The 12261-nt window shown below is 40.7% G+C and overlaps 2 protein-coding genes across 2 annotated transcripts in view; both read right to left on the bottom strand.

Moving 5' to 3' along the window:
- Positions 1-12261, bottom strand: part of LOC110561957 (four and a half LIM domains protein 1-like) — a 35311-nt gene that overhangs the window by 22601 nt on the left and 449 nt on the right. The window contains exon 2 of the mRNA XM_060377822.1: positions 11275-11395. The gene's annotated coding sequence lies outside the window, so the exon portion shown is untranslated. The remainder of the gene's footprint in view (positions 1-11274; positions 11396-12261) is intronic.
- Mterf2 (mitochondrial transcription termination factor 2) lies at positions 1854-11395 on the bottom strand. The gene is given in 3 exon segments (XM_021658561.2): positions 1854-2307; positions 2310-3240; positions 11275-11395. Coding segments are annotated over 2 exon segments (1155 nt in total). The 5' UTR covers positions 3190-3240; positions 11275-11395; the 3' UTR covers positions 1854-2032.

The following is a 12261-nucleotide window of genomic DNA, read 5'->3' as shown; positions in this document are numbered from 1 at the left end:
AGTTCTGTAGCCAATTATTTGTGATAATTTACAGACATGATATTTGCATGTAGACACAATGGTAAAGTACAAATACAATTTAAACAACTAAAAGACTGAAATTGGGATGTCTAGGTTTTGCCATCTCAGTTTGTTCAGTCTCTTTAACAACCTTTGTGGATTATTCTGAGGCGCATGGAAGTGTGAAATCTGAGGCCTTATATCTACAGAACACTTTTCTATTGTATATATTTAAGGGGCCAACTTAAGATTGCTGCTGCAGGGGTCCCATGCCTACTTTTCTAGTGCTGGGATTACAAGTGCATGTCACCACACTTGCCACATTTTATGTGAGTTCAAGGAATCACACCTAACTTAGGTTCTAATGTCCTAACCACTTTGTTTACTGATCTGTCCTGAGCCCTCGGCTATTCATATCAACCCACTCCACATAGCCTTTCCACTTCTCTACTCTCCCAGTCACTCTTGATACGGTCAACCAGTGATTGGCTTTTCCCAAGTTCATCATCATTCCCTACATCTTAGTTGCCTCATTGTGGCAATCTCACCTACGGCCAAGGCTTTAAACACCACCACAATGCAAGTAGTGCTGCTGTCCATCTCACTTCTGACTTCTCACCACTCTGTACTTGGCCATTTGCCTGTTATCAACCACTTCACAGTTGACAGTTATCTGTAGAGGATCACGTAGCCTGTGATGTATTCCAGACCTGTTTTGAGAAGGTGGGTGGATGCATGCATTACTGCTACTTGCCAGGACAAAGTTCCAGAGGTTCTCCATTGCGCTTAGAATGAACTCCTGCTCTTTAGATGGAACAGTGATGCTTCTCATTTTGTGCTACACTGAATGAAACATGTGCTCCCACACTCTCTTGGGTGTCACACACATATGTATATATTCAAGTACACACTTGTGATTGAACCAAGGTGAAACACACACTCTGCCACTAAGCTACAGCTGCCAACATCTGGTCTTAACATTTTTTTTTTCCTTGGTGGTCCTGAGTGCTTTGAGTAAGTGCCTTACTTTGAGTCTTAGAACAGTAACTATTAACTTCCTGGGCACTTGTTCCTATTCAATGTCCCAACTAAGGAAATCCACAAATTTGGATAGTGTGGAATAATTGCATTTGCTAAGAGAATGGAAGAGGATAAGGACTGCATTTCTCATTATATTTGAGAAGCTGTGCACCATGTATAGTCAACTGTTGTGCATTACAACCAATGAATATTGTAGTAGTTACAAACTGTACACCTGAAAGTGAGCCAGTCTTTATCTGGGTAATGCTTATCTTAGAAATGGAAGTGGAAACACTACAACCAAAAGTAGTATCACATGAAGTAGATTTTCAGTCTTTTCATTAATTTCAAGTGCATGAATTAAGTCTGAAATTACAGTTTCATACCCCATCCCATAATGTGTTTGCATTCCTTCCTTTTGCTGTCCAGGGAAAGGTAGAAATTTCTATTCCTGGAGATGAACAGAATTCAGATCTTAATAAATCACTCCACCATGAACCTCATTTCTGAAATGAGGAACATAATGAAAGGGTGTGTTTCTTAAGAGATTTCAAACTGACCACAGAAGTAGGCTCTTAACTAATCCTGGATGAGCAACACTCCTCGAAGGTACCCATCCCACACACAAGGTGAGGTTAGTTCTCTCTAAAGGACCAGGCTGCCCTGGTAATGACTCAGGGCTGGTGCTATGGAATTAATACTTTGGTAGCAACTCTAGGAACAAAAATCTTCATGTACTCTGATCAAGAGTGTGTACTTGTCAGTTCCTTCAAAATGATTCATGTAAACTATCACATGCCTGCCATTTAATATACAATGTTTTGGAGTAATAGTTCAAGGTCAAAGTTCCTGACTTTATTTAAACACAATTTATATTTTAAAATACAGCAAATGAATCAAGAGACCATCATTTATGAGGTAACTCAAACATAACTCAGAATCTCAGTAGGTCCTGAGAATCATTAATGTTATAATGAATTGCTTAAGTCTTTGTGAATTGATCACTTTTCTGTCACTCATCAACATTTAATGATGCCACAGGGTTAAAAAATGGCCTTCCTTGTTTGGCTTGCATTTTGGTAAAGTTATTCTCAAACTCCTTTTTTGTTCCATGTAGACTTGATAGATGTCCATCCTTTATTCTGTAGCCTAAAGAATTCAGCTTTCTTATTCTGTATTGAATTACCTGTGGTGTTAACTCAAGAACCATCGGTGACTCTCTTATTTGAGCTATGGAGATTCCTTCTTTCAGCAGTGCCTGGATTCTGTCTTCTAGAACTGGAGCTGGTAATAGAGAAGTGCAGGGCATTTTACAATTAACTGCCGTAGGTCACAGTCTGTGCACTCAAAAGTAGTCTTAGTGAAGGAAATGCTGTTCTGGATGCTTCCTGGCTGAAGTTGAAAAAGAAATCCTTTAAGTTTGGACAGAAGCTGAAGAACTTCAGAGTTTGTGAAGCCTTGTCCTTGAAGAAATTTTAGTATTTCATCTACAGCCGTAGGAGAATTTAACACAATGAATGGATTTTGGCTTAATAATTTTAGCAGCCACACTTTAGCACTGGCCTCAGACCCACCTAAATTTAGGTAGCTCTCCTGGAGAACCCCTATCATTCGTTTATTGTTGTCTACAGGATTATGGAAAATGCTAGAGGCCGTTGTCAGAAACCTGCTAATCATGACATTCTTGAGTCCCAGCTCTTGAAAGAACTGAACATTCAGTTTCTGGTTCTCCTGGTCCTTGACAGTAAAGAAAGGTTCTGGAAACTGGTTTATTAACTGGATTAACTCTTTGTCATTTTTGCATACCATCTGCCAGAGTTTCCTTTTGGTGTTAACAGCAGCAGGACTGCAAACAATGGCTTCTGGACAGCGTTCTAAAATACTGGCTATCACAGTTTTGTTGGCACCTAGTTCTTTCAAAATGTTTGTAATCTCTTCAACGTAGGTTTTGTCCTCCAGAAGCACCCATCCTTTCAGTCTGCGGATTTTCCCAACGTCAACTGAACATGAACGGAGCTTTTCCACTGTTCTCATGTTTTCTTTGTTTGACTTACTATCCGTTTCGTAGATGATGCATGCTGAAGAAGGTTTGATTTTCAGAGCTGGTTCCAGCTTTTTGAAAAGACAGAGCCTACAGAGCTGGTATCCTGTCAGCAACCTCCACGACATGCTGTGAGCGCTGTCTAATTCTCACATTCTAGGGGAATGTCCACATTGTGCCTGTGTGGAAGATGAAGGCTTTAAAGGAGCATTGGCATTTAGAGTAGACACTTGGAAATCTGAGTTCTAAAGTAACTGGAAACGATTTAAGCTAGCCAGGAAGATGACTCCATTATAATAAATCTCATCACCCTTTATAAATACATTATCTTTCTGAGCTCTGCATCTATCCTAGGAAGCAGGTACTCGAGGAGCAAGTCAAAGGCTGTGGGTTCAAAGGTTCATAGGCCTCAACTGTTATGACACAAATCCCCTTTCCTACAACTAGCATGTTTCTTTTTTAGGTGGCATAGTACACAGGTAGTTGTTTTTTGAGGCTTGACATTTTTCAAGTTTATATTTAGCTCAGGTAGATGCTTAGGAAGGGAAGAAGTCATCTTTCATTGTTTTTTAAAGAATTTTTGCTGATGGGCTATAATCCAAACAGATCAGTTTATTTTATTTGAAATGAGTATATAAATGCATATTTGCTCTATTATAACTATGCAAATGCGTGCTAAGTGTTATGTGATGAGTGAAGCCTCTGAAAGTCAGGTCAGTTGTGATGGCGATGGTGCTCTTTGACTTAATGCTACTCCAGCCTATGCCTTTACCTGGCTTTAATTCACAGGGCAATGTTGGTAAGTTAGCTGCCTTCAACTAAGCACAGGAGTCATTTGAGCAGTACCTTCCGGTCTACCCAAATATCCCTTGCCACCTTCATCTATTAGGAGATGGCTACACTGAAGCATTGCAGCCTCTGCGGATGATGTAAGGGGCTGCAGTATTCCACTTCTGTCCTGGGATCCTGGCTGGGCCCATGCAACAAAGCAAAGCATGCAAGGTTATTTCTTAGGTTGTATACGTCATGGGAGCCCATACAAAGATAAAACCCAAAGCAGGGTAGGTTACATTGAGGTGGACAAAGACAGTAAGATGCAAGGAAGCAATGCTACTGAGCAAAGAGCTTAAAAGCTGTGGTATTTCAGTAAGGTTTGGTCTAAAGTTATCCTTAAGAAGGATGTTACTCCTCTTACAGTGAAGGTGGTTTTCCCATGAAACTTTCACCTTCTCTTGAACAGAAGAGTCAGAATAACCCAGCACCCACTTTCAAGTGGCTTTAATTCAAAATAGTCTTATGTCATGCTCTGATGTATTAATATGTCAGCCTCTTCACCACAGTGTCTTGTTTCTGGTAACATGCATATGCCCTAGGGTTTGGTAGACTTTTAGTTCCTGGGAGTGTTCTTGGAATGTCAGCCCTGCCACACACAGTGCTGTGTCCTTTATGGCTTCCTGTATTCATAGATTTGAAAGGGTAAATGCAAAGACAGCCATTTCTAATCCTTGCCACTATCACTGCTCTTGCCATATATGCTGATGACTTTCAAGCCTGTCAATCCAAATGATTACTCTGAGGAATATGATTTGGAGTGGTGGCTCACTGCTGGGGTCTATGGAGGCTAACACTGTAGGCATAGTTTCTGTTTTACTTGAAGTTTAGTTTTCTTCAGGCTATTCCTAATGCCGTAAGGCAAGACAATATATATATATATTCTAAGAGAACTTTCAATTTTAACAGGAAGAAGGTGGTAAGTATGATGAAGCCCAGGCAGACTGGGTTGGGGGACTCCCTTCTCACCGTTGTGACTCTACAGATTCATGCTTCTCATTCCACATGCTGGGGAGACATGAAGGTTCTGTAGCTGAACTGCCTCTATGCCCAGCACTTATGGAGTGTTCCTGTAGTTTGTTAGCTTTACACTAAACACAGTAATTCAAACAAAGTCTCAAGGGAAACTTGTCAGCAAGCATTAAAAACAGCCCTCCTCTGTAAATGAGAACAGCACCCACACCTTACAGGGGTACTACTAGAGTCAAATGCATATCAAGTACATGAAGACAGCCTGGTACATAATAAGTATTTAGTAATGGTGGTTCTCACTGGAAATTATCAGGGACCAAAGTCTTGTAGTGATACAACTTTAAACTGAATTTTAATGAGACGGGGGGGGGGGTGTCTGGAAAAGGAGTTAGGGTAAGGAGGGGTGAATATGGCCAAAATATACTGTATGCATGTATGAAATTCTCAAACAATAAAACTATTTTAAAAAGGCTTTGAAGAGATTGCTTGTCCTTTTACTGGGAGACACATAAAAGATGCCATCCATGAGGAAAAGGCCATCCCCAGAGTCTGCAGGCACCGAGCTTTGGCCACTGCAGCCTCTACAAGTGATGGGGAATAAGCCCATCATCTGTGATTAACTAGTCTGTTTTCTTGTACAGCCCACATGCATTAAAGCAAAATGTGTTCTGCTAAAGTAACAAACCCCAAATCGTGAGTTTTAGATAGAAGTACAATTTACAAAAGACAAATGAGAATGTTTAAGTATGTCAGCTTTTCAAAATAACTCCATAAAACTAATAACACACTGCAGCATTGCTGAGTTCTGAGGAATAATATAAGGAGAAAAACTCAAAACTCCACCATTTATAGATAATTTAATATTTTGGTTTTTTGAGATAAGATCTTGCTATCTGGCCCTATTTGGACTGATACTTGATGTGTAGTCCATGCTTGTCTCAAATTCATGGCACTCATGCCTCAGCCTTTTTAGTGTTGGAATTCCAGGCATATTCCATGCTTGATGACAGCTGTTCATATTTAACTGTTTTTTAAAAATGATTCTTCATTGTTGTATATCTTTTAATATAAAGAGCAAAACTGCACATGGGAATTACATCTGAATCCTGTCTATAAAGTGAAATTGCAAAAACTCAATCTGTGCAAGTCCCAAATAGCCAAGGGCTCCTTGAGGGTTGGGGCAGATCTTGTATAGCTCGGGCACCATATAAAATAGCTGGCTTGGTTTGAGAGTCTCATCTTGCAAAATGACGGAAAATCAGCCACATTTTTAGGGTAACACATTCATTGACAGGCACTTCCTCAAATGAAGCAAAGGGAAGGCAGGCCATAACCCAATTAGTAGTCATCAAGACAGTCAAGGCTGCATCTTGTTGCCTTTCTGCTGGGCAAACAGTGTTAGCAATAAAAATGGAAAGCCTGAATAATAAATGTATGTTACAATTTCTTATTGAGTCCAACCATAGTATTAGAGTGCTAGAGAAGCATTTAGAACGAATGACATCCAGGGCGGGTGTGCTGACTATAGCTCACCCTTATTGCTGAATGGCTGTGCTATTTGCAGTTTGGCTAAATGCTGAGCATCTATCCATGGCATGTCATGTTTGAGCTTTAAAGTGAGTTTCTAGAATCTTAGAGGAGTCGAGAGCCACAGGTTGCTAAAGTCAGGAAAACCCATTCCAAATGACCTAAAGAACACAAGCATATAAGCAGTTCTGGCTATTCTGAAGTATGGAAAAAAGCTCACTGGTGAAGTTTTGTTAGTGAGGCTGACCTTTGGCTAATATGTTATTTTTGGCCTTCGCTTTGCCTTTTTGTCCTTGATAAATCATAAACATTAACATACAAACTAATTATATAAGGAAAACAATGTAATTTTCTAGAATTTCATTCTTTGGTTCATTTTCAGTTGCTGCTATCTTTGAGCACATAAAAGTAATCACTTTTTGAGAGAGAGGCAGAGGTTCTTACATTGTAGTTCCTTCTGTTTTGGCTCCCAAATGCTGGTGTTAGAGGCATGAGTTGTCAATTTTTAGCAAGTTATGGTAAGATGCTAATAAGGCATGGTAGTATTTCAACCATTTTCAAGTGGCATTTTCAGTGGCTTAGGGTACTCTGACAATGCTGTACAACTATTAAGTATACTTAAAGAAATGTTTAACACCCTGAGTCATCAGGGAAATGCAAATCAAAATGACCCTGAGATTTTACCTTACACCCATCAGAATGGCTAAATTAAAAAACTCAAGTGACAACATATTCTGGAGAGGATGTGGAGAAAGGGGAACCCTCCTTTATTGCTGGTGGGAATGTAAACTTGTACAGCTACTTTGGAAATCAATCTGGCACTTTCTCAGACAATTAGGAATAGTGCTACCTTAAGATCCAGCTATACCTATATCTGAAATATGCTCAAGTATACAACAAGGACATTTCGTAGCAGCTTTATTTGTAATAGCCAGAATCTGGAAACAACTCAGACGTCTCTCAGTTGAGGAATGGATGCAGAAATTGTGGTATATTTACACAATAGAATACTACTCAGCAATTAAAAACAAGGAAATCATGAAATTTGCAGGCAAATGGTAGGAACTAGAAAAGATCATCCTCAGTAAGGTATCCCAGAAGCAGAAAGACACACATGGTATATACTCACTTATAAGTGGATATTAGAAATATAATATAGGATAAACATACTAAAATCTGTACATGTAAAGAAGCCAAACAAGAAGGACTCTGGGTAAGATGATCAATCCTCATTCAGAAAGGCAAATGGGATGGACATCGGAAGAGGGAGAAAACAAAAAAACAGGACAGGAGCCTACCACAGAGGGCCTTTGAAAGACTACCCAGCAGTATATCAAAGCAGATGCTGAGAATCATAGCCAAACTTTGGCCAGAGTACAGGGAATCTTATGAAAGAAGGGGGAGACAGAAAGACCTGGAGGGGACAGGAGCTCCATAAGAGAGCAACAAATCCAAAAAATCTGGGCACAGGGGTCTTTTCTGAGACTGATACTCCAAACAAGGACCATTCATGGAGATAACCTAGAACCCCCTGCTCATATGTAGCCCATGGCAGCTCAGTCTCCAAGTGGATACCCTAGTAAGGGGAACAGGGGCTGTCTCTGACATGAACTCATGGACTGGCTCTTCCACCACCTCCCCCTGAAGGGGAACAGCTTTCCTAAGAGGAAGACAATGCAGCCACTCCTAATGAGACCTGATAGGCTAAGATCAGATGGAAGAGGAGGAGAACCACCCTATAGGTGGACTGGGGGAGGGGCACAGGAGAAGAGGAGGAAGAGAGGATGGGATTGGGAGGGGATGAGCAAGGGGGCTACAGGTGTGATACAAAATGAATAAACTGTAATTAATAAAATATATTTTTTTAAAAAAAGCATTACACCTAAGACTTTTCCTGTCAAATTCTGTACCCACGAAACAAAACAATAACTCTCTACTTCTGTCCCATCTGGAAAGCTCCACTCCACTTTCTATCTCCACTCCTAGGTAGGTCATGTAAGTGAAACCATTAGCACACATTAAAAAAAAAAAATTCTGGCTTATTTGATTTAGTGTAATTCTTTCAAAGTCCATTCATGTACAAGTGTCAGAACAGATACATTTCTCTTCAGCTTTTCAGTTGTAATATTTTCACAGCAAGTGTGTGTGTGTGTGTGTGTGTGTGTGCGTGTACTTATGAGAGTGGGCACCCATACAGAAGACACCCACAGGTGTTGGTCCTCACCTTCCACCTTGTTTGAAGCAAGGTCTTCCTGTAATTTATGATGCCCTATTATACATCCCACATGGGCTTTAGTTGTAGGCAGTCTCCTTCCCCCTTAATCTAACTTGCAATTCCTTGCATTGGACAGGGTGCTGGGATTCCTGGCCTGTGCTGCACACTTGGCTTTTTCTGTTGGAACATCTTAACCTGTAGGAAACTCCCTCTTCTGCACTGTCCAGTGATGACCCTAATCTTCTCAACTCGGATCTATAGCCTGCCCATGGTCCTGCCTTATTCCTTCCTTCACTCTCAGCTCTGTCTCTGCCTCATCAAGTATACAATATCTCCACTTCAACCTTTTGGTTTTCTAGTACATATAAGAACTGTATTTACAAGGCCGGCGAGATGGCTCAGTGGTTAAGAGCACTAACTGTTCTTCCAGAGGATCCGGGTTCAATTCATAGCACCCACATGGCAGCTCACAACTGTTTGTAACTGTAAGAGCTGACACCCTCACACAGATATCCATGCAGGGAAAACAACAATGCATATAAAATTAAAACACCCATGTTTACAACACTATGCCCTGTTAACAGTGTAGAGCATTATGTACACAAAAACATCTAAATTAAAAACAACTCCAGATGGGCACTATGGCACACACCTGTTATCCCAGCAGTTGGGGAAGCAGAGGCAGGCAGATGTCTGAGTTTGAGGCCAGCCTGGTCTACAAAGTGAGTCCAAGGCTACACAGAGAAACCCTATCTGGAAGAAAATACAAACAACAACAACAACAACCAAAACAAACAAACAAAGAAAAAAAACAAAAAACAAAATTCAACTTCATTGCTAAAAAGTGCTAATGACCATCTGTACCTTTATTGATTGTAACTGTGGTGGCAGATGGCTTTGCCTCTCATGAAATTAATGGCTGTGGAGTGATCAGTGTTGATTGCTAAAAGTTTGATGACTTAAAAAAAAAACTTTTTATTAGTGTAGTGTAGGAGCACCTGCGGTGGACAGAGGACAACTCAGTTGGTTCTCTTTTTGCACCTTTATATGGATTTTAGGATTGAACATAGGCCATGAGGCTGGCTCAGCGAGTACTCTGCTTGCTTAGCCATCTTGCTAGCCCCTGACCTTTCCACACAAGACTTCTTTGTAACATGTGATGCTGCTTGATAGCATTTTCCTCAAATAGAACCATTTCAAACCCAAAGTCAGGCCTCTCAGACCCAGTGCTTTGTTAATTAAGTTGATGTGACACTCTTAAATCCTTTACTGTTAACCTCACCAGGAATGGATTCCACCTCAAGCAACCATTTCCTGGTCATCCATGAGAAGCAAATTTGATCTGCTAGAGTTTGATCTGGTGATTGAACAATGCAGTAATATCTCTGGATCCATTTCTAATTCTACTTTTGCCACATTCTGTATTTCCCTCACAAAACTCTACTCAAAGGCATCCGTGAAGGCTGAAATCTGCTCCCTTCAACTCCCAGAATGCTGACATCTTGTTCAACAGCAGCAGGAGCAGTGAGTCCTCTTCACAAGATTGACAATGAACTCTGCCCATATCCTAGGATTTTGTACCTCAAAAAAAAAAAAAAAAAAAAAAAAAAAAAGGAAGAGGGGGCTGAGTAGTTAGAGGCACTGACTGCTCTTCCAGAGATCTTGGGTTCAGCACCTGCATGGCAACTCACAACTGTCTAGAACTCCAAGATCTGACACTCTCATATAGACACACATGCAGGCAAAACACCAATGCACATGAATAAATTAAAAAAAGAAAGGCCAGCAAGATGGCTCAGCAGGTAAAGGTGTCTGTTGCCAAGATTGCTGATCCTTCTTTAATCCCAGAGAAGAACATGATGGGAGAAGAGCACTGACTTCTGCAAGTTATCCTCTGGTCTCCCCACCACCTCTAAATATTTTTTCCAACTTATTAAAAAAGACCAGCTCTCTCTACACAACATATTATCTACGAAGAGCAATAAAGATAAGCAATCAAGTGAGGTCACATTCATATTAGTGCCTTCAGTTGTATCTTCTCCTGGATTTCCATCTTTCTTTCTCTGCAGTTCTGATGCTCACTGCTCCTCACTAGTCCCTATTGTTCCCTATTCTTAGCTGATTCTTGCAGATCCTCCTCCTCCATCTTCTACTTTCACAGCTCCCAAGAAAAGGCAACTTTCCTGCAATCAGAGCAGATGAGTAGTTTCAATTTCTATTTTTCTCAGCTTTTGTAGCTTTCAGCATCCTTTGACCACTTGTTTTTTAAAATACTCTCTTGATGTCTTCCAAGCAGCTCCACTCTCCTTGTTCTCACTACTTCTCCACTCTGGCCACCTCATATCTGTCCTCTCTATAGGCTCATCTTTAGGCTTGGTAGCCTGAAATTCCAGCACTAGGGAGGCTGAGACATGAGTTTTAGGTCAACCTGGTCTACACATAGTTTCTAAGTCAGCCTGAGCTGTAACACAACAACCTTGTCTCAAAAAACCAAAATGTATTAAAGAAATAGAGACCAGGAATTTGAGAGTAATGGGTATGTGTGTTTGGCAAGGGTTGGGGGTAGATAGGGGAAGAGAAAAATGATAATTTTAATTAAAAAAAAAACAACAACTTAAAATGGACAGGTTTTCTAGTGAAAAACAAGTAAATATCCTTTCCTTCTTACCTTGCAGTCTCTCCTGAAAGATCCTGTCCTTATCCAGGCCTTCAGTCAGTCCACGTAGGACTTCTCTGTAGCTTGTCAAATGTGATTCTGTCACCTCTCTGCAACAGACTTTTCAGTGGCACTTTAGTACAGACATATGATAATTTGTAAGAAAGCCTCTTTGGGCTTTGTTGCCACCTGAATCTCTATTTCCCTCCCTCACAAACTATGTCACTTCTCAGCCCCTGTGGTGTAAACTTTTCCCACTACACAGTCCTCAAAGACTATGGATTACTTTCACTGAACTAAGGGTTACTGTCTCAAGGAACTGCCTCTGAGCTTTCAGAATAGGTGGAGTCTCATGTCCCCTTTAAAGACACTCCTACTGCACCACAGACTGCAACTCTACTTGAGCTGGCTGTGACTGTTCACGTTTCTGCTTCAATATCCTACAAGAGCAGACCCTTTGATCACTACGTTGTAAGGAGTTGTTTCCCTGTCCTTCATGGACTGACATCATTGACTATGGAAGAGACAGACAGGCACCTTTCCATGTGCTTTTGACTTTATAGTAGCGTTTATCAACTGTCCATCTATTCAACTGGTAGTTTTGTTGTTTTTTAAGCTCAGGTTTCGACCAGGGATGCTAGGTGCTAGCTCTCCTGCTGGGATCACAGACCACCTGAGAACTTGAGAATTACAGACTTTCCAGGAAAATAAGGCCCTCCCACACCTTTTTCACTTCAGAAATGACTTTAGCAATAAGCGCGAGCAGCCTGTGTTAACTGTGTAGGCAGGGAGTCCATGCACTAAATACTGTAATGACCAAAGAACACGGTCCGAAAACCAATTAAATCAAGTCAACAAATCAAGGTCATGAAACAATGCAGTGGGCAAAAGTGGGCATCAGGAACACTCAGATGCTACTCCTTGGTGAAAGCGAATGTTAACAGTATTAGCCATTCATAGTACTTTACTACTGCTCATTAAACCACAATCTAACTTAAA

The sequence above is a fragment of the Meriones unguiculatus genome, chromosome 2 (genome assembly GCF_030254825.1).
Source record: "Meriones unguiculatus strain TT.TT164.6M chromosome 2, Bangor_MerUng_6.1, whole genome shotgun sequence".
In the NCBI taxonomy this organism is placed as follows: Eukaryota; Metazoa; Chordata; class Mammalia; order Rodentia; family Muridae; genus Meriones; species Meriones unguiculatus.
The sequence above is the reverse complement of the archived record's forward strand: the minus strand, read 5'-3'. Positions and strand labels throughout refer to the sequence as shown.